At 43.7% G+C, this 23,240-nt stretch overlaps 1 protein-coding gene across 1 annotated transcript in view; it reads right to left on the minus strand.

The window, feature by feature from the left end:
* Positions 1-23,240, minus strand: part of HSD17B12 (hydroxysteroid 17-beta dehydrogenase 12) — an 88,675-nt gene that overhangs the window by 54,394 nt on the left and 11,041 nt on the right. Inside the window, 1 exon segment of the mRNA XM_065636952.1 lies at positions 2,159-2,205. Coding sequence (XP_065493024.1) covers positions 2,159-2,205 — 47 coding nt within the window.

Genomic DNA, 23,240 nt, shown 5'->3' on the forward strand with positions numbered 1-23,240 from the left:
CATTGACAGACCACCGAAGCAGAGTTAAAGCTCTTATTAGAATAGATATAGCAAGAGGATCTACAAAAAGCAATACTAAGCAGTTGTGCATAGCAGAGTATGCAACAGGATCACAACCTCTAGTTTATCACTAGCAACAAATATATCTGAGATGAAATTTAATTCATGATTTGCACAAGTGAATAGCAGACAGCAAGATTGAGACAATAAATAGCAACCCCGACCATATCCTTAAAAAAAAAAAAAAGTGTGCTGCTTTGAAATGAAAGACTGGGCAAGCATTACCCAGAGAAGAAAACTTACACTTACTGTGGCACTGCCTTTCATGAAGGGGTGGTCTAGTGATGAAAAGTATATCAGTGCTGAGCAATGAATAAAGATCTTAATATTGCAAGAGTGAAAAGTGTAAAAACAGATCTTTGCTTGGAAAAGTAGTAAAGTAACCAACAGAGCAGGGCCTAACCAGAGAATCCACAAACACATAACATTCTTTCATCACTTCCTGGTGATGTCAAACTTTCAGAGAGGCAATTCTCAACACACCATTATATTTCTCAAACTCCTCCAAGGAGAAGGAAGTAATCTGCATGTTTATAATCACAGCCATCAGTGCCCAAGCAGTTGTATGCCAGTGGCATTTATAGCAACCTGATGGGAATTTCTAGAAGACAGACAGGCCTCTGCTGGAAGTCTTATGAAGACATCTCTATAGTTAATTGAAAGACTGGGAAGTATTTTCAGGTATTCTACACTTTGCAACACATTCACACTTTATAAAGTATTTTTCATCCATGTAAACTGTCAAAGGGTTTAAATATTTATTTATAAATAACAGTAACATTTTAAAAATAGAAATGTGTTTTATTCTATAGCCTAAGAATGAATATTTGTACCCTTTGGGATGCTTTTGGGGTGGTCTGTGCCTACAACATCTACAGCAGAGAAGCTGAGACAGTCAAGTGTTTTCCAGCAGGATTTCATACTTGTGATCAAATGTTTGTAGGCAGCTTGGTTCTTAAAGACACAAGCAGAACATAAACCAAGTGGTAGTTTCACTCACTCACCCAAGAACCTAACATACAGAGCCTGAAACTGAAACTCATCTCTCATGATGTTCAGAAGGTGTCTCCCACACCAGAGGACTCCCTTCTGACAGTGCGATGCCCTGGGCACAATGACCTCCTTCCACTCGCCTTAGACAGTTAAGTTTAAGTGTTGCATCATTTGCTTCAGTGCCGTATAACTGGGATATTTGGCCTGTATGAGCTGTCAGCTCTAAGCCAGAATCAGGCACTGCTGGCAACAGGCTTAATTCCCTTTGCAGCCGACTCCTCCTGTCTTAACCCAGCAGGAAAAGGTGCTACTTTCTGCAGTGCAGAAAATCATTTGTAGGCTAGAGGTGCCTGTGACATGGCATACAGGGATGTTAGGGAGATCTGAAGGGCAAGGGCTACCTGAAAGGATGAACAGCCACTTTCCCCATCTGCTCTGCAGAACAAAAAGTTCCAGAAAAAGGGAATTTCTCACAAAGTCATGCTAGTGCTTCAGAGAACACAAAAATAAGTACAGATAGGCTCAATTTGGTAGTGATGCTGGAGTTGAAAGCTGGTTTTGCTATAAATTTTTGTAGTCAGCTTTGTCATTATGTTCTCTGGGCTTATAGGCCAGATTGCTCCATACCAACAGGCACTTTGTCTTAAGCAATACCTTCTAGCACCATATTTGGAGCCCACATATCCATTGAGAGCAGAAGTATATATAAGAGAGAGGTAAAACCCAGCTTCAGAGACTTCATGAATTATAGGGCATAACTGGAACATACTGCAGGCAGCTAGAAACACCATTTAATCGGTGCCTGGAAGTATCAATAGGAAACACCAAGGATTGAGGAAGCTAAAATACTTGTAACAACTAAAAAAGTTAAAAAATTGAAGGACAAGGTAAGGGATGAGAATAGAATTCACAAATAAAGGAAACTAAGAAAAAGGATACAAGTTTTGGCTGGTCACCTGAGGGAGGCTAGGCAAGAGACCTCTCTCTCCACAGATATCTGTATTCAGATAAGGTGAGGAGATACGACCTGCTGCTTGACAGAGCTGAAACAGCATGACATCTTGCCAAGGATCAAGATAGACTTCAAAGTGATAAGAATTCTTACCTCTTCTGCATAGGCTTTTCCAATCCCATCAGTAGCTCCTGTGACCACTGAAAAAGACAGACAGATACACATTAGTTGCTTCACAGGAATAAATGCAATGGGTGTTCATTAACAGGCCATTAAAGTACTCATTCCAGCCAAGAGACACAAAGTTTCTGGAATAGGTGTACAACTTATTAACTCTCTTATGGAAATATTTTAGTGCAAGTTTCCTATGTAAGAAAGGAGAAGAAAAGGAGTTGAGTCTAAGAGTTATTTTAAGAATCACATTCAGCAGCCCTCTCATGCCAGCCCCCTGGCTCACTATGCTTCTTCAGAAGCTTTGCAGACTAAGAGAGATTTCTAAGTCATTTAATGACTTAGTTATTACTACTAAACAAGTTTTTTTTTTTAATAAACAAAAAAGTATCTTAAAGCCTGTAAGCATCCAATAGAACAAACATTTTAGGATATAGACAACAGGTCTCTATTAGTGACTCTCCAATAGATTTCAGATCCCTGTGACCATTGTGCTTACCAGCAGCAAGAGTGACCGATGCAGCCATCAGCTGCAAGCTGGGCTTCTACACTTAAACTTTTTTACCCATGGGTGACTTTCTTCACAATAAGGGAACCCTCTTCTCACACGAAGGCACTGATACCATCATTCTATTGGTGGCTCCACTTTGAGAAGGATAATTTTGTCTCATGTTCCATGCTCTCACACCACCTTGAAGAGCAGCCACAGTAAAAAGGGCTGCTTTCCAATGTACAGCCTAGAAAACACTTTTTACAGGCCACACTTTTCTTCCTAAAGCCCTTCAAGAGAAGGCACCTGGCTCAGCTCTGAACCATTCTAAGGAAATTGATTTCCCATCAATGGCTCCACTGGTACAGAGGCAGCAGAGGTCAGCACCAGAGGCAGGAAATTTGCACTGACACAGATCTGTCCTGCTCCCGACCAGTAGCACGCAGTTCAGCCAGGGAGCTGCAGTTACTCCCATTTTTGGGATGCTAGCCAGCAGTTTGTCAGGTCAGGAAGGCTGCCCAGACAGATACCTGCCTGAGAGGTATGTTGCAAATGAGATGGGGTAAAGGCAACTGACTGGACCAACATCACAAGAGTCAAGACTCAACTACCTTATCTTCCTCCATGTTTTGGACCACCTAAAGTGTATATGCTACAGGGAAGGGGAGAACTATGAAAAGAGGCTTTGGTAAGACTTTCGCATTAGCAACGCACTTATATTTTTCATATTGTTCACATTCATCTCTAGTTTGCACTCCAGAGCCAAGTGTTGCAGTTTTAACTACCCCAGCTACATACAGAAGCTGCGCCAGTTTAACTAAATTTTAACTATCACCCTGATGTGCTGAAGTTAAATAACTCAAAGTGTGGGTTAAGCTTTTAAATTGTTTCTTCTACAGCCTGCCTTCCAAAAAAAGTTAAACTGACAGCAGTTGGCAGCCTTAAAGAAGGCAAAGCAAGTAGGGTAGGAATAAGTTATTGTCTGTACAGGAAAGCTGTACCGGCTCGTAAGTGTGATTATACACATTTACTCAGTAGTCAGACTAACTGTAGTAGCTTCCCACTTCAGCCATCTGCCGTCTCCAGAAGAGAAACAAGAAGAGTGCCCAGGCAGCTTGTGTGTGAGCCCACCAAATGAAACTTCGAGCTGAAGCTGTATTGAAGGACTGGCTGATTTTAGGCAAATACATCAACATCTATCTTTCCCTGACTTTTGGGGCTGTAGAAGAAAGGGAGAAGAAAAATAAGGAAAGGTGTTCAGTAACATGACGTACGCTGAAAATAGAGTCTTAGTAAACCAATTACATGCACTCAGATTGGGTTGGAGATGTTCTACCCCAGGAAGTTACCACTAACCAGAGTTCAGCAACTCTGGACACAAGTTATTCCACAAATAATTAGACTGCATCCTGAAAAGACTCCCACCTCAAGACAGGCTTTTTTGAAAATAGCATATCTATAAGTACGGAGCCAACATGTGCAAGAGCAAAACATGTTTCCTCAGTTATGAAAAACCTTCCCAAAGACTCCTGTTCTGAACCACAGTCCACACAGCCTGGCCCTAATGAGTCCAGCACACTAAAAGGAACACTACTTGCTCTCCCGTGTAATGACACTTTCTTGACTGGGTAAGATTGTTATAATCATTATTATAATGGGTTACAGACGTATGCATGGGTTTCATCCTCTAGTCGCAGCTTTCATTTCAGTTGTGCACGAACAATCTTATTTGTTCCTTCCAACTTACCCCATACTGTCCAAAATAGCAAACGAGAAGTGGGAAATCTGGTAAAACATTTTAAATCACCATTCACACTAGCTACTAGTGTACACCACATAAAAATAAGTGACTTTGAACCCACCAATGCTTTGGAAGCAGCCTTACTGAAGTGTAATCGTGCAAAGAGAAACTTCCAATGTAGTGCCAAGGTCTCCAAACAAAGCAAGCAGTATGTGGTATCATTTGTTCACACTGCTGGAGGAGGTTATGCCATACGTAGGCTGGAGATCTTTCAACTGCCATTGTATAGACGCATCATCTGCACAAGAACTCAGATCTGCAGTTAAATTTTTAATTACAGTATTATCCTTAACACATCATGCAATTATTTCCACAAGTCACCAAAATCTCCACCTTAGGGCAGTATAGCACCTTTACCCTAAAGACTGTGCCAGAATTTTGCTGCCTATATGGCATGGGAAGTGACGAAAATAAAGAAAACACTTCAACTCCTGCTTTGAGTTTCCTCATGCATTTTTGGCCTCTTACAGTGATTTCCTCAATTTAATTACAGGGGAACACATCATAGCCCCTACTACTGGGAAAGTGATGGAACACCTTATCCTTGGTGCCATCTTAAGACATATCAAGGATAAGAGGGTCATCAGGGACAGTCAACATGGCTTCACCAAGGGGAAGTCGTGTTTGGCCAACCTCATAGCCTTTTATGAAGACGTAACAAGGTGGATTGACGATGGCAGGGCAGTGGATGTGGTCTACCTTGACTTCAGCAAAGCATTTGACACCGTCTCCCACAGCATCCTCACGGCAAAACTGAGGAAGTGTGGACTGGATGATCGGGTAGTGAGGTGGACTGCAAACTGGCTGAAGGAGAGAAGCCAGAGAGTTGTGATCAATGGGGCAGAGTCTGGTTGGAGGCATGTATCTAGTGGAGTGCCTCAAGGGTCAGTTCTGGGACCAATACTGTTCAATATATTCATCAATGACTTGGATGAGGGAATTGAGTGTACTATCAGCAAGTTTGCTGATGACACCAAGCTGGGAGGAGTGGTTAACACGCCAGAGGGCTGTGCTGCCATCCAGCAAGATCTGGACAGGCTAGAGAGTTGGGCGGGGAAAAATTTAATTAAATATAACAAGGGGAAATGTAGAGTCTTGCATCTGGGCAGGAACAACCCCAGGTTCCAGTACAGGTTGGGGAATGACCTATTAGAGAGCAGTGCAGGGGAAAGGGACCTGGGGGTCCTGGTGGACAGCAGGATGACCATGAGCCAGCACTGTGCCCTTGTGGCCAAGAAGGCCAATGGCATCCTGGGGTGTATTAGAAGGGGGGTGGTTAGTAGGTCCAGAGAGGTTCTCCTTCCCCTCTACTCTGCCCTGGTGAGACCTCATCTGGAATATTGTGTCCAGTTCTGGGCCCCTCAGTTCAAGAAGGACAGGGAACTGCTGGAGAGGGTCCAGCGCAGGGCCACAAAGATGCTGAAGGGAGTGGAGCATCTCCCTTATGAGGAAAGGCTGAGGGAGCTGGGTCTCTTTAGCTTGGAGAAGAGGAGACTGAGGGGTGACCTCATCAATGTTTATAAATATATAAAGGGTGGGTGTCACGAGGATGGAGCCAGGCTCTTCTCGGTGACAACCAACAGTAAGACAAGGGGTAATGAGTTCAAGCTGGAACACAAGAGGTTCCACTTAAATGTGAGAAGAAACTTCTTCTCAGTGAGGGTGACGGAACACTGGAACAGGCTGCCCAGGGAGGTTGTGGATTCTCCTTCTCTGGAGACATTCAAAACCCACCTGGACGCCTTCCTGTGTAACCTCACCTAGGTGTTCCTGCCCTGGCAGGGGGATTGGACTAGATGATCTTTCGAGGTCCCTTCCAATCCCTAACATTCTGTGATTCTGTGATACTGGACTAGTTATTCAGATGCAACTCACTGATTCTCTAAACCTTAATACCACCTAGTCACTTTGCCTCCTAATGTTTCACACGGTGTGTTTCACAGCTTTTGTCACATACACAACGTATATGATGCACTCCATAAGCACCAGCATCATTTCCTGCCTAGTATCAAGCTCAGAGCAACCCTTGACAACACAGGGCAAAGTTAAATGAACTCAGCAGTCAGTGAAATGTGTGGTCTTGCACTAGAAGGGAAGATCTTTCCTGTTATTAAAAAAGCCACAGATCAAGCCTATGGTAACTAGCAAGTGGTTTTAGTCTAGAAGACTAACACACCCACTGGTACATGACTTCAGGGGCTAAAAATGTTGGTTCTTCTCCACAAGGCTTAGAGGGGCGAATATACAAATGCTTCCAATAGCATCTGCATCCTTCAGAAATCCCACAGCCTATCATGGCTAAACATACATAGGATAAGGTATCACCAGTGGTGCGGGGAACTTGCGTGTTCTTTCTTCTTGTAAGAAGTAACAGCCGTTGCCTTCCCAAATAAGAGGTCACCTAGAAAACATCCCCACCTCCTAAGAGGAACACTGGATAAACATTACCTGCTGTTAAAAGAGAGACTACTGTTCTACAGCCAGGCAAAAGCAGCAACCAGCAGACCACAGCAGCGTGTTTTGTGAAGGAATATTCGAGACCCAGAAAGAACACTTATCTGCTTCTTATGCAGCCAGGACATCTTAAAACAAAAGCAAAGAATGGTGCAGTAAAGCATGAGGCAGGCATGTAGAAATCATCTCATCTCACAACAGGAGCAAGGACCAGCACTGACACAGGGAGAGGAAGCAACAGCAAGCATAGAAAATTCTACTGCAGTTCTGCAGAGCAATCACGCTGAAACAAGATTATAGATTCGTGACTCCCCAATTCAAGGTTAGACTACAGTGGAGACAAAGCTTAAAGAGATCAAGTCTGCCTTCAGATACAGACACAAGTTTTCCACAGCAAAATAAGCTTTTGAGATACCTAATGGAGATAAAGCATGGAATACTTTTATCCATGTTGCCACTAGCGAACAGCACCAGGCATACTCCTTGCACTGCTTTGACCACGCGCACAATGAAGCTAACAACCATTATGCGTGTTCTCTACTAGCCTCTTCAAACTAAAAAAATCATTTCAGTTCGGCCATTTTCCCCACTGTCATTAAGAAGAGTGTGAGTTTTCAGGCGATCTTTCAAAGTACTGCAGATGCACTCATGCACATCATTATCTAGGGAGACCCAAGCCACTAACAACGTTATTTGCCCTAGAAAGATGTGGGTCCAGCAGTTTGGGAACACCTATACTCTTCCTGCCAAAAAATTATGCTAACAAACAGATCTCAAGGAGGGCAGCTTAGCTACATTTTTGATCCCGAGAGGTATTTAAATTTGTTGTCAAAATGGCCACTGCAGAGTTATTCTCTCAGCTACATTCTCCATTCACACAGAAGAACCATCCCTGTCCTGCAAGACAGAATCCAGATCCGAGTGAGGGTCTGTCACAGTACAGCACCCAGCTGTAGCAGTTGTCGATGTAAAGAAAAAACTAGGAACCTAGCGTGCCTTATTAAAGCAATACAGTTGAGAGAAACTTCACAGCACAGCCAACATTAGCAGAGGTTTAAAGTACAACACATAAATAACTGAAGACTCGAGATTCTTCTGCTACGAAACACAAAGGCTATATTAAGAATATGACAGCTCCTGGGGAAAACAAAAGCTGGCCAGGAGAAAAAAAAGACTATGCCTGTTTGGCATCAAGCAGTGCTTCATTTATTACAGATTTATATAAATCACTGGCATTTGACCAATACCAAGCTTCTAGATTATCTTCAGCCAACAAAAATACTTTAGCCTGTGCTGGTTAAAAATACTCTACTTTTTGTCCTCAGCTTGCTAGAAATGGCTATTTTTAGTAAGCGCCCAATCAACCTTATCAAATTCAAGCATCGAAAATAGACTGGAGAAACACTGGAAGCAAATACTATTTTTAGCTGCTCTGTCTATCCCTGCCGTTGCCCACAAATTCTGACTGCACAGACCATGCACGAGTGCTTAGTTATTCTAGGCAGATCCTCATCATGACCCTTCTTTTCCCCAAACACCTGAATGCAGAAAACACTCGATTGATTAAAGATTAATACAGCCGCAAACCGTGACAGCTGCCTTTTGTCTGAGTGCTTTTGGGGAGGGGGAGAATTTGGGATGACAGAGAGCTTGCATCAGTATTCCTCTTGGGGATCTATTACATGGAAAGAAAATTGCTATTTCAATTCCCTTTTGTTGCTAAAAATAGCAGCCCCAATTGATTCAAGCAAACAGGGCACCGGCTTAGCAATGCCAAATTTAGAAACCACTGAAGTCCCAAAGAGTGAACGCTAACGCAGTCTAACACATGCCAGCTCATATTTAACAAAGAACAAAGAAGATAAGCATGCAGGCTGCAAGTTAATAAGACAGCAGCAACTCCCTGCATTTTTATTGAATAAAAACAGAAAACTCAGTGCAAAAATAAGACAAACTTCACTTGTATTATCAATTTAACTTCCTGAAATAGGAAGCCTCATCGGAAGGATCATCTGTACCCAAGCCAAAAATCCTAGAAATTCATTGGTTTGGGTTTTTTTTTCTGCACGAAGGAGCTAACACCTAATGATCAGGCTTTGAAAAGACAGGCCACAGAAAAAGGTTCAGTTCCCAGAACCGAACACTTACTTGGTAACAGCTTGTGTCTAGGAGCTAGGATTGTGGGTAGAAAAGTATTCTATAAATACCAAAGCACAAGTTCCCATTTCATCCAGAACTGGAGCAAGGAATGGTTTTGGGCAGCACACTCAAGATTTCTTTGGACTTGAAAGCTAAAAGCAATCTAGAAAACCCAACAAGAAAACCACACAGAAGAGTTCATGAAAGTCACAGGCAATGCTTATGCAATATCAGTTCAAATTGCCTCTATGCAATATCAGTTCAAATTGCCTCTATGCAATATCAGTTCAAATTGCCTCTATGCAATATCAGTTCAAATTGCCTCTATGCAAGCTGTTCCAGTTCCAGGCTGGCCTTTTTTACCCACTCACACTCAAATCTTTGCCATGGGGTCATCTTCTCCTGTTAGTCACGGGCTGCTGCATTGTGGATATGGGAGCCTGGGAAGAGAGGGGAAACTTTGGCTACCTGTGTCCTGCATTCAGAAGCCCCACTCCACCCTGTTACAAATTTAAGAACTTCGCTGCTTTCAAGGCTTCTGAACCAGAAAACGTCAGGTGAACCCAAGAGTGCCCTGAACTTCTGCAATACTGAGGAAGTTGTTCAGATCATCTCTTAAGTCCCTCTAAGTTAAGCATATGCAAAAGCCATAGCTGCCTTGTGCTCAGTAAGATACAACCACAGGAGTTACTGCATAGTATTAATATTTAGCAAAACCAAACTGTCATTGTGAAAAACGTGACAGATGCTGTCACTGCAAGCACAGCCAGGCCAAGAAAGCACATGCATGGAGGTCATTCGAATTACCATTTCTGGTTCTTCCTGCCTCTAGGAGAGGGTGAATGCAACAAGAAAATTTTGAAGATTAGACAGGTCAGGACTGGCACCACGTGAAGGCTTTTAGTGTGCTTGCCACTGGAAACACGCATAGATAAGTTGCTTTCCTGAGAGGGAACTTAGCAACCAGTAGGAGGGCCTCTGGGTTTGGAATCTGCAAAGCTGACAGGCAGCTCTACATAAGAAGTCACTAGAAGAAATCAGATCTTTTTTTCCCCTCTTTCGCTATACATTTGTAACAGGCAGAAAATAAATTCAAGTCAGCGACACGGCAACAAAAAAACACCACCTGCAAACAGAAGAGGATAACAAGTGATCTTGTCAAACTATGGGCATATTAATTTCAAGTCAAAGCTATGCAAGGTCTCAGAATAATCACGAGCATAGAAAAAAAAGTGGAGGTTGGGATAAAATGCAGTGTTAGATCAATTTTTAAACAAAAACTTTGTAAAAGTGTGATCGGTTTAGACAAGAGTGATGCTCTAGGCCTATGATACATATTTTATATGACGACCATAAGAAACTATGACTACGAAAGTGACTGGGACTGAACATAAGAATCTTAGAATATAGTCAGGAGCTACCTAAGGAGGTGTCTACAACAGTTCAGACCAAGAAAATAAAAAAAAAAAAAAAGGAGCTTTATCAGGGTAAAAACAAATTACTAGTTACACTCCTCAGGGACTGATCTCCGCACAAATCCTGTCCAACACTGTTACTAGTGATCACCAGGCAAAGAGGGGAATGCTCTACAAACTTCACAAAATCTGGCTACTGAAAAGGATTACAGTGCAACACTTCAAACAATTAGATGGTTTTCTAGACCACAGTAATAAAAACATAATATTGCCAGATATTACATGGTGACATGGCAGTACCAGATGTCAAAACGTGCACTTGAGACTAACTTTCTTAGAGCTGAGTCAACCATTCTAAGCAATGGAAGAAAGGTACCTGGAGTGCAGTGGCTGAATATAAAATGGACTATAAACTGCCATTCTGATGCAGCTATAAAGACAACTTACATAACCAGACTGCATCCACTGAGGTCCTTCCCATAGTAAGAGAAAGCAATAATACATTAATTTAATGGGAACAGCTGGGAATAAAAAAAAAAAGGCTGCTAAAATGAAGAGTTACTTGTTCTGCGAGATGAGTTTTAAAAGGTTTCATTTGCTCTTCATAGGATCATGTAGTGCAACCACCAGAAAAGGAAAAATCTCAGGTTAACAACTGGGAAGAAAATATAAGTTGGTCACAATTAATACTGGAAATTAGTATATAACAAAGGAAAAAAAAAAAAAGTTTCTGACTCTGAAGAGCAGAGTAAGCATAAGGAATCTGACCTGTGAGAGGAACTTTGAGATGCAAGACAGCAGTGCAAGACAAGATAGATGTAACTCTGGAAACAGAACTACAAACTTGCAACAAGAATCTGTACGATACTATCCATTAATGGATCAGAAGGAAAATGGGAAACAAAATAAGCCTGACTGTAATTTGTTGATTGGGTTTGATACATTCTATTAATCACATGCTTGTAGGGCTTCCTCAGGTTGTCAGAGGGCATCAGAGCAATTGTCCTTTTTTCCCCTTCCCATCTCAACACACAATTTGACTTTCAGAATGTCTCTGCTTCATGAGACTGGTTGCATCTAGAGATATGAGAGACAAATGATGACAAACAAATACACAGTAATCCTAACAGAACAAAGACTCTGGTTCATGAAGAGGACCTGATCTGGGAAGGGATTCCTTCTGGAACCCCTTATTGTGCTGCCAATAACTCAAATCATCTTACTCCAACGTCTCCATATTCAGAGTGAGGACACCAGCCTCCAAGAGCACTTGGGGCATGAAAAGAAACAACAGCACCTTCTAACAGCTTTTTAAGATCAGATTGTGGGCATGAAATTCCTATTTTTTTGCTGTACATGCCAAGAGATCCGAGAATGCAGTGCTAAATACAACCTGTTCTCTACACCTTTGAAACACTGGTTGATCTTTCACAACTTCACGACTAGGATCTGAACTATTTAGAATTATACAAAACAAAGTCTTGAAGAAATCTTTCAATGAAGGTTTGGGTACATTTCAAGCATAATGTATCATTAAGTAGAGGCATGGCACACATCAATGCATCAGGTCATTAGGAAAAAAAGCCACAAAACCAAACAAAAAACCAAACCATGTAACTTAATAAATACATCCTGCCATCATTTACCTGTTCCCTCCATTTGCACATACCCAACTATCTACATTGGAAGCAAGGGAAGAAAGCAGTGTAGACAAGCTCTCTCATAGTATAACAGTTTTGTCACAAGAATAGACCTCTCCATTCAGAATAGAGATCCAACTAACCCAAGACTTGGTCTCTGGCAGTGGTCAGTAGTAGGTACTGAAGGAAGAATTTAAGAAGCCAAAGCACATCGTGATACCTCTCCAGGATACTCTTCCTGTTGCCAGTTTGCAGTTCCACAATTTGGTGGACTACAGCTGGTGATTTTTGGACAACTTCACAGGAGAAAAAGCTACTAAGATCTTTTACAGTATTTTTTTAAATCCATGTAAACCTTTAGCATCTATCACAGCCTGTAACAGGAAGCTACACAGCTGAACTACATCCTGCATGGGACAGTAGCATCTCCTTCTGTTCTTTTGGAACTGATCTGCTAGTTTAGGATTTGGTTGTTTCTCCACCATCTCCTGATTGTGGTAAGCAATTATGTTGATTACTTTCCCTTACTTTCTCTCTGTCCTCTAAATTGGCAGTTGTGGATTTTCAAGTTATTTTTTATATTTATTAAACAGGTAAATCTAAGGGATATAGCAAAATTTATAAGATTATAGACATTCAGCCAACCCTTGATGAGAGCCTTTATCAGAATCTCTTTGGACTACATGTTTGCAGACAGCGAATTAATTTTACAATTGAATACATTTAAAATACCAAAGTGTTTTAAATATATTCCATCTATTAGAAAAATAACACTCCTTCCCTGTCTCCTGCATTAAAATCTTCATTCTGAATGCAAGTTAGAGTCAAATTTCAGTGCATCAATAATGCACCAAAAGTAGACAAACTGGGAAGCATGGGAAGACTACGAAAACTGATGTTTTGTTTGAACCCCAAGACACAGAACTGCTCAGACATTTCTTCATCACCCTCATCAGCACCCTGTCTTGTGCCAAAGATAACGTGCAGTATCTAAGTCTGCAACAAGGATCAGTGTACCCAAGATAAAACATTATCTGGGAAAGACAGGTAGACAGTCTCTGAGAAGAGAGAGCTACAGATGATCTCACAAGTATATTCTCACCTAACGTAGCCTGTCAGTTTTCAGCTCATAAGCCCATCCAGACCCAAGCCACCTCCCATAGAATCACTGGGTGCCTCCATATGGAGCCTTTCAGACTCCTGGAGAGCAGAGGAACACCTTGGGTTCACACATTCACCCAGCACTGCATGCGAGTGACAAAGCTCCCTGCAGCACAGCCCCTGGGAAGGAAAGTGGAGAGCCAACACAGCTCCAGGTGGGACCCAGGCTGGGCTCACCCTGCTTGGTACCAAATGGGTACCAATTCCGCAGCTAGGTGCAGGCTGGCTATGTTAGAACATACCTGCACTGCGCTCCTCAGCTTTTTTTTTTTTTTTTTGGACAAAACAGGGCTTATTAGCTAACCTAGATCTGCACGGATGAACTTGGCCACCATTGCACCTTCCTGCTGAAAGCACAAGTGAGGCTGCACTGGAGCAGCATCACATATGGACAAGGCTTCTCTCCCTGGGTCAGACAAGCCACACCGGGCCTGTGCTTGCTTCATGCAGTCACTAGCACATTTCTGTCTTACCTGCCTTCTCCTGTAACAGTTCTCCAACCTGGACATCATTATCATTCACAACAGTAAACCATTTTAGGTCCAGCCTCCAATCCTTAACCTTTTATTTATAATGTGGTTTCAAACTCACCATAAGTTAAAACAGATCAAAATACTGAAATACACAGGTTACTTAATATTTTCTGGAATACCACCTCTACTGCTGTACTTTTTTTCCCACATGGCCACTTTCCTAGGGTTTACAAACCCTCACATGCAAAAATGAAATGCCACTTTCAGGAAGAAATGTGAAAAATCTGGACAGCTACCTATCTGTGTAGAACGAAAAATAAGTTTTAACCCTAAGAAAGACATAGTGTTACATTACCTGGTGCAGCAGAAATATGACCGATAAAGTGTATCTTTGATAAGCTACTTTTTAATTACACACACTTAGGGAGGTTACTAGTTAAGTCACACCACATGTTCAGTATACTGTAATGCCATACACAAAAGGTGCACAATTGTACCTGTAAACCCTCCTTGGGCAGGTCTCAGTCTATAGTGCCTCTCCAAATCAGATAAAAATCCAATCCATTTTTACCCCTTAAAGAAGGCTTAACACGTGTGTATATATAGCCTAAGCTTACTGAATCTCCACTTCTAACCCAAGAAGTATCAGTAACCAGCTATCTTATTGCTCTTATATTTGTGAATACTTACCATTACTTATCACAACACTTAAGTTTGTCCCTAACCCAACCAGTCAACTTGGGTACTAGTGCTCCCAAGACTTTACAAGTTTTAAAATAAATCAAAACTAAGCAGGATGGAGTTGACTCAGACCTCCAACTGCTGATAGACTATTTGCACCATTTTCACCTGTTTCTCTCAGTCCTCTTTTAGCATTTGAGATGCAAGATCTCCCATCATTTGGGCAAAACCTAAGTATGCAGCTAGACTGTCATGCAACCCGTCACCCTCTGGGCAGGTCCCCCATGGGCTGTGAGCCAACTCAGCTCAAGCAGCAAGCTGCTCCTGGCTGCCACCTCCCACAAGCAAGAACTCTTCCCCAACACCAGTAAAAGCAGCTAAGAGTCACTCAAAAGCAAGCTCCTATCAGGGCTACAGCAAGATCCCCATGTTTGGGTCCAGGGGAAACAGGAAGGGGCCAGCAGCAGCACCAATGGCGCTGGTGACAGCAGTCCACACTGAGCTCCTTGCCAACCTAGATGGCTCTTGAAGGACTCAAGGAGCAACTCTTCTTGAAAGCCTCAGGGCCGCTGCACCATGGAGGTTCAGAAGTCCAGCGCCCTAGAAAGCAACTGTAATACGTGGCTCTCCTGCCATGAAGAGAAATTTGTGCTGCAGATTCACGCTTAGTGAGAGTTACTGCCTGAACATCCTAGAACCACGTTGCTTGGAGCCCTTAGTGCCATGCACTAGCCACTTCTCATATCCCAGACCAGAAGAGATCTCCCCATTTCTATTTTTAGAAGTCAGCTGACCTATATAAATCATTGCAAGGAGATCTTCAATAGCTTCTCCAGGAAGCAATTTTATACTTGACAAGTACCCAGAAACCATATATGAAACTATTTCTTAATAGCACTGCCACATCAGGGAATTTGGGGGCAGCTGAGGCAGCAGCCTGGCAGCAAAGCCATTCGGCCTCTTCCTGTGCACCCAGCCCGATGCACCACAACAGTTCACCCATGGCAGACAATAAGCAAAGCTGCGTAAGCGGCCAACTACAGAAGATGAATGAACCGTGTGACGCTAAAGATCTGTGAATTGAAAAAAATCAAATGCATGAATTGAAATCTGCACCCTTGTTCCCCCTATCCCTTTACCCCAAAAAAGAAATGTATACAGCAGGACATAAAAGGGGAAAGGGAGAGAGAGAGAAAGAGGTAGAAAAAACGTGGTCTGACACATTTATAAAAACTGATGGCCTGTCACCCAGACACTGATGAATATTTTTTACAGGATAAAAATGGCAACCTAGAGTCTAAAAATAAAACGCTGTGCTGCAGACCTGTCTGGTTCAGCAACACCACTGGAATACAAACACACTCCCTTGCTGGTACATCTTGACTAAGATTTCAGAATAAGAGAAGGGGAAAAAAAAAACCCTCTAGAACATACCTTCTGTTTTCAAGGGATAGGATTTGGGCTGGGGGTGAGGGGCTGTTTTGGGGAGTGGGTTTTTTTGTTAATAAGAATTTAGATTAGCATTATACTTTGCTTGTATTGTATAACTGCAATTAAAAAAAAAAAACTCCTACATTAAGTGATTGATGAGAATAGCAGACTACCTCATGCTGCACAAAGCAATTTTTTTCTTTCCTTCCCTAGACAATTACAATATAAGAATATATTTATCAGTGTCTTTAAATTACAACTTCGGTAAGCTTCAAAATGTATTTTTAGAACCATGCTGCAGACAAAACTGTGGACGCTGCTATTTTCAAACTCACCTCACCCCCAGAGACAGAAAATAAAACCTTTTACTTTATTTTGCCTCTAAAATTTAGACTAAAAATCTGCTTAGCTGAGAAGCAAAAATGACTGAACATTCACAAGAAGCATTAATTCCTCAAGCCTATCCACACTGCAGACAGGCTGCCTCATGCAGTAAAGATGCTATTTTTGGCAAGTGATGCAATAGCTGCAAGGGCTCTCCCAGAACCTTTCATTTAAGAACCCAAGCCATATTAAAACATGTTACAAGATACCTAACAACCCTGCTGCATTGTCACCTTCCCATTCCCCACACCAGCACATTACCCACAGAAATCACCCTTTTTAATGTTGTATCTTCCAAGAAGGAGTCAGATTTTACACATGAAGCGAAAAAGTATATGTATACATCCATCAGTAAATACAACTGCCCTGCACTGTATATGAAAGTTACACAACACTGTATAGGGATTTTCTGACCTCTTGATTTTCCACTGGAATATCAAGCAGCTTGGTTTCCTTGTTGAATTTCTGCAAAGACTTTGAAAAGCCCACAAAACCAATATAACATCTAATCCTCCTCAAAGCTATTTCCATTGTTGGAGATCTTTTAAAAAGTCATTGTATATAACTGACAACTGCTAAGACACATTTCTGCTATGTGACTGTTTCAACAGCTAAAAATTCTAAAAATTAGAAGAGTTCCAGAGATGCTAGGGCTTTTAAAAATCCTTTTTAAAATAGGGATTTTTCAGCCCTTTGGATCTGTGGGCTCTTTAGCTTTTGCAATAGCCATGTGGACCTTCATATAACAAATTCAAGCTTACTGTTAAGTTTTCCACTGACCCCTTATAAATTCAAATTCCACCTACTTCTCTCCCCAAAAATAACAGAGGTACCCCTGAAGTCAGAACTACCAAAGGAACTATTTTTGTTTGACTTCTGATCTCCAGGAGCTTATGGGGGGAAAAGACATGCAAGGGCCACAAAGAAAAAAATAGACTTACTGTTTTGAATGTGTGGTCATGGACACAATATATTAATAAATCCATGAGCCAAATCCACTGCTGGGCAGAGTTCAATTCCCCTGCTTAACACATGCAGGGTATATATAGCAGCTCTTACCACCTATTTCAGACCATTCAATTATCAGTCATAGCCAGCGTTTCGGGCTCAGGAAGAATTCCCCTGCGTGTATCATGTATGCACAACTCGCATTTGGCTTGAGTTTTGCATTTCCAAACCTTCACTCTCATAAGCTATTTAAACTCCACATTAACATCCTGATTATGTTCCAGCCTTAGATTTATTTTTAAGCAGCCATAAAACAAAAACCAACTTGAGTACGAGTCAATTCACATCTTACTTCACAGGCCAGTTTGCACAGCCTGCAGTTAGCATTAAGATCTGTTTCAAGTTTTACACCTCAGCTCCTACAGTGTGTAACAGGTCAGGAGAGAGGTGTAAAGATGGATCGAAGCACAGCAAAAGCATTCACTTTGTTCTAGGATATTTCCAAGATCTTCCCTTCTTCATGAGTTCTCATCATGTCATGTACCGTGCAAGAAAGAAGTAGAAAAGCTTGATGACTCTTTACCACTTGTTTGGGGCAGGCAAGTTCTGCCTCTCAATCACCCACACAATATATTTACTTTCTCCCACTCCACCACAGCTGTGGGGAAGCCAGAATACATAGAATTTGTAACATCTACAGGCTATCTGGGGAAAAAAAGGAATCCAGCTGCAAAGCAGTAAGACAGAGATTTCATTCAGAAGCTATATACAGAACAGGGAATTAAACTCTTCGAGATCCTGACTGCTCAAAAGTGGAACAGAAACTGAGACAGGAAGACACCCAGTGATATTTTATTCATTTTGGCTAGAAGCAACATTAAAACAAGCTGTACACTGAGAAGTTAGTATTTGCTCTAGGGACACAGAGGTATGAAAATAAGGATTCTGCAGAACAGTTGAAGTGGTAACAAGACTCATGCCCAAACCACGTAACCTGCTTAAAAATAGAGAAGTTGAAGCACAGAGACTTCCACACCTGAAGCCTCAAAACCGCAGTACAAAGAGCATCACACGGAATTTTACAGTGCCTTGTGAAGGTGGCAGGAGGATGACAACTGCAGAAAGCAAGCTCAGGTTCTTTAACATGTATGCAGCAGGAAGCGGGAGTACAAGTGTATGTCTGCCTCGTCCCTGCACCACAGGAGTGATGACAAGCCAGGAGGCCAGGCCAGTTCCCATAGCCAGCTCCTGGTGGTTTTACTGAGACAAAGAAAGAGCACAGCAGCAATGCAAGATGTGTCGTGTTAGACATAGAGGTGAGAAACATTCACTGGTGTCACAAGAGCCTGAAAGAGCTGTTTCCCTTCACCCAGCCCACCACTCCTCACATGAGGCTGCAGAATGTTCACAATTTTAAGTGAGCGGGTCATTCTATCATGCCCTTATTACATCTGTGTGCTGTTTGTCTAGGATAAATGTGGACTGGAACTAATGTGAGCACTACAGGTGAAAGTCTCCAGCACTTAAATTAGGTAATAAAACCAAAAGGTTTAGAACACTGATTAGCCTAGATGGCTTCTTAAAATAGTATACATTAAGTAAGAAGTGATATTTTTTTGTTTAGAGATGATGTTGTATCTTCTAGTAAAAGGTTATGCTTCTATTCCCACAGAATGGAAAGATCCAAAATTTCACATCACCCAAATCTTCAGTTCTCAAGTATAAAAACGGTGGACTAGACCATTTAAGATGCCTGTTGCTACCAAAGACATGAAACAACAACAAATATGACTCTTCCCCCCTCCCCCATTGCTAGTTTGAAATGAAGTATCTGTGCAATCCTGCTCAAACCAACTGCTAAAGGAGCACTTCTGGGGAAAGAAGAAAGCACCCCTCAGGGTGTTCCCTCTCGCAGGTTAAAGCATGATTGCGTGCACGCCAAGACCCACGAGAAGCTGGTGAACACGTTATGCTATGCTAGGAATGGCTCTAAACCTTTTATAACCTCTCACTCTAAATAAGACCATTATTTCTGCTAAAAGCAGAGCCCTTCTCAGTCATACTGGAAATAGCTTCTCGTGCGCTGTCAGAGACAAAGATGGCTTTCGGAGTATATTTAGTAGATAATGTGCTGTTAAAAAGATGCAAAGACAAGCACGGATAAAAGCTGACGTAGCTAGCAAGTCTCTATTCAGCTGCCGAGATTTTATAAAGGCAAATCTTAAAAACATAGAAAAGTAGTGCAAGAATTATTTAAATTTCTAGAGCCTTTGGAAGTTACCTAATTATGATGAGGTGCAATCTATTCAAATACATGGTGCATACAAAAAAAAAAAAAGGACAAAATCTAAAGTTGCTGAAAAGCCATTAAGCTTATCTTCAAAAGATACCATGCCTACAAGTGTGAGGTACTCTGCAATATTTTGTTTAAAGTCCACATTTTACATTCTAGCCTATGCACTAGAAACCAATACACAAGCGCGATTTTGTTTAAATTAGAAGTCATCTGATTATCTTGCTTTTGTGCATGGCAGTTCTCGAACAGGAACTTAAGCAAGCTCAAACCACACCTTTTGAAAAAGTCTTTCTTCTCTGCATTGTCGGGAAGATTACTCAAGTGCTCAGCAGCACCCTCTAGCCCACAGACTTTAAGAAAGAACAGAGAACACACTAGTCTCTTCAATCGAGCAAAACCTACCATTCATAAAAAGGGGGTCACTTAGAGCTGAAAGACAACGATGCGGAGCTAAAAACCGATCAAATCCAAAGAGTATTATGTATTTTTTGGTCCTAAAATACATATATCTCTTTAGCTAAAAGGAGACTATTTGGTAATTACTGTTCCACAGAGGTCCCTTCCATCTGAAATTCTTAATTACATTTGCTTTAATTGAGGTATTTCTAACCTGGGGGGGGGAGGAGGGATGAATGATGTTAACACGCCCAAGTTAATCAAATTGGAAGGTTACAGTTGTCTCATGAGAAATGCCCTCAATAAATTACCATCAAGCATTAGGGAGACTCTTATGTTGAAGCAATTTAAAAATCCTTGGCTGTTTTATTTGTATCAGCACTGTTTTGCAATAGGTGCTCACGTTAAAGATTGAAGGAAAACCTAAGGCAACACTGCCTTTCCCTTCTCATTTCTAAAAAAGGAAACAACCACTGATGCCTTCTATATTTCACTCCGAGCCCTTGAAAACTTGCAGTATTTTCCCCGGTGGAAAACTCCCCAGATTTTCCTATGGAAACGAGGCTCACATGAAGCCTCTGTGAATGCTGCAGCTGCAATTGATGCGATGCCCTTTCGTCTCCCCGCAGAGCAGGGAGGCAGAGGAAGCGCCTGCGGGCACTGCCTGGGCTGGCACAGGCTGCGCTCGGTGGCCCCCGGCCCCGCGTGGACCTGCCAGTGTCCCCGTCACGCGGGGCGGCTGCAGACCCCCCTCCCCGGCCCGGTCACATCCAGGCACGGCCCGGGCTGCCGAGATGCGGCAGGTGAGCGGCGCCCCTTCCGATCCACAACCCGCACGGCCGCTGCCCGCCGCTAACGGAGCTCCGGGAGGAGAGCTGCCCCTCCGCCCGGCTCACGGACGGGGCACCCGCAGCCCTGGGGGCGGCTGGGCCGAGAGCGAGGGCATGCCGCACCTCGGGAATAACGGGAACCCGGGACGGGGAAGGCAGTCGCACCCTCGCCGGACTCCAAAGGGCCCCACCTCCTCCCTGCAGTGTCTGTGAACCTGCCCCAGCGCTGGCCCCGGGCGTTTCATAAGCGGAGCGGAGGTAGAGCGTTATGTCACCCGGTTAGGTAACGGGCGCGGGAGCCGCCGCAGTGACGGCACTCCTCCTCCCGCCCTGCCGGGGCGGCTGAGGTGAGGCGGCGTTAACCCTTCGCGGGGGCAGGAGCGGCCTTCCCCTGCGGCGGGGAGCAGATCCCCCGGGAGCGGGGCGGACTTCCCCCGCCGCCCACCGGAGCCGGCGGGGAGCGGAGCCGGCTCCGGCCGAGAGGTGCGGCGGGGCGGCGGCACCGGCTCTGACCGACGGCGCCAACACCCGCAGCGGCCGCCGGGCGGAGCCAGCAGGGGGCGCTGCGGCGCCGCGACGTGCGGGAAGCGAACGCACACAGACACCCAGACAGACACACAGACACTGCGAGCCCGCGCCCACGCGTGGTGCCCTGCCCCAGCCCGTGGGCACGGCGCTGTCCTGGGCAGCAGGCGTGCGCGGCGGCGCGGCCCCGCCAGGAGGGGCACGGGCTGCTGCAGGGCGGCAGCACCTCAGCCTGCAAGTCTCACACAAGGCCCAGGGTTCAACAGGTGTGAGGAGCACCTTTTATCCTTACACCTTCATCCCAGTGTATCCATGTCACAGCACACAATTTGATCAGTACTGACACTAAAAATGCACATTATCGAGGCGGTGGAGCCGCACTCCAGGCAAAAAGCTGGCACTTCCACAGAGCCTGGCTTCCAGCGGGACCGGCCTGGGCTACCAGCACTTTCTTCATAGCCAAGCCCACACCACGCTCAGCTGCAGCAGGAGGCAGCAGAGAGCATTTCCTACACCACTCACTACCAGCCTGCCCCCCAAGTCCCCTCAGTCGGATGTTGCAGAAGTTTCAGCAGAGCCTTTGCCCTTAATGTGATGCCAACAGCCCTACGTGCTGCCTGTCCTGTAGCCAAGGCAGCAGGGCACATACGGCTGGCAGAGGGAATGGCCCCCACATGAATTTCAGGTCCCACTGAGCCTTAGCTCGAGAGAGCACTGGCACAGACATGGCACCATTCATCATGCCCTGTTCCTGCCAAGGTGGAGACTTACACCAAGAATGCAGCACACCCCCATCAAGCTCCACCACAACTTCCTTCCAAGGTCTTCACTGCAATCTCCCCAATGCCATTTTCATTTAGGAAGTACTCCACTCAAGTAAGTGGTGACAGGACTCTTCAGCTCATTTCAAGCAAGCTGACCCACCACAGCTCAGGAAAAAGGAAGCTCAGAAGAATTTCATGCAACACCCTTTGTCCAGAGATGTAATGCTATAAAGGGAGAACAGCATCCACCAACTGCCCAGATGCTGTGGAAAGCAGGACCTACAATAGGTTGCACCCTTCCAGCTCCCTGTTTGACTATGTGAACCTCCTGTGTCCCATCACTTCTATTTGCTGTTCTCCCCACTTTTTGACATCTCATCCTAGCAGCTCTCCTATCCCAACTTTGAGGACTTTTTGACTTATAAAGGTTTACAGCTTCCCTAGAGGAACAGACAACATAAAAGGTTTCCAGCAGTGCTCCTCTCATTCCTCTCTGAGTGGGACTCAGGCTCTGCCACTGGACTTCTGCTTCTGGTCCAAGAGAAAATGTTCCTTTAGAAGTCAGACACTAGGAAAGGCAAAGGAGGTTGCTCGTACCACCTCAGCATATACATACTGTGGTACCTTTAGTTTGCTGGCCAGAACCAGCTTGCCAATGCAGTTTTATTCCCCACTCCCCCCAACCTCTCCAAAACAGCACAAAGCTTCCCCACTCTCTACAGGAACTGTTTGAGCAATTCTGCTTTCTGCTGCTATCCTGCAGGTCCCACAAATCTTTCCTATGGCATGGACAGACAGCCAATGCCACTTCACCAAAATAGTGCTGTTCCAAAAGCAACAGGACACGTACAGAAATGTCAGCACCCTGGGGCACAGCACAGTCTGGCCAGGTCACTGTTAAGAGGCAGAGCAGCCCACCCCACCTGTTAATGCCCTACTGAATTTAGGAACATCATTCATACTAAAAATTGCCATTGTGGAAGTAGCTTGCGAAGTTACCAAGACAGCTGGAGAGGAAAAAACCAAAACATACGAACACCACCCACATTACTGCTCCAAGATTTAAGAATAAGGGCAAAACTTCAGACCACAGAAAGTTCACCGCTAGTAAGACTATATGCAGGACAGGACTGAGCATTAGAAGTTATGACTAGCATCCCTTGCTTAGATGCACACCATACTACTAATTCCCCCAAAAGGCTTTAAAAATGAGAATAAATCAACTTCTACAGAAAA

This window comes from Caloenas nicobarica, chromosome 5 (assembly GCF_036013445.1).
Source record: "Caloenas nicobarica isolate bCalNic1 chromosome 5, bCalNic1.hap1, whole genome shotgun sequence".
NCBI classification, from domain to species: domain Eukaryota; kingdom Metazoa; phylum Chordata; class Aves; order Columbiformes; family Columbidae; genus Caloenas; species Caloenas nicobarica.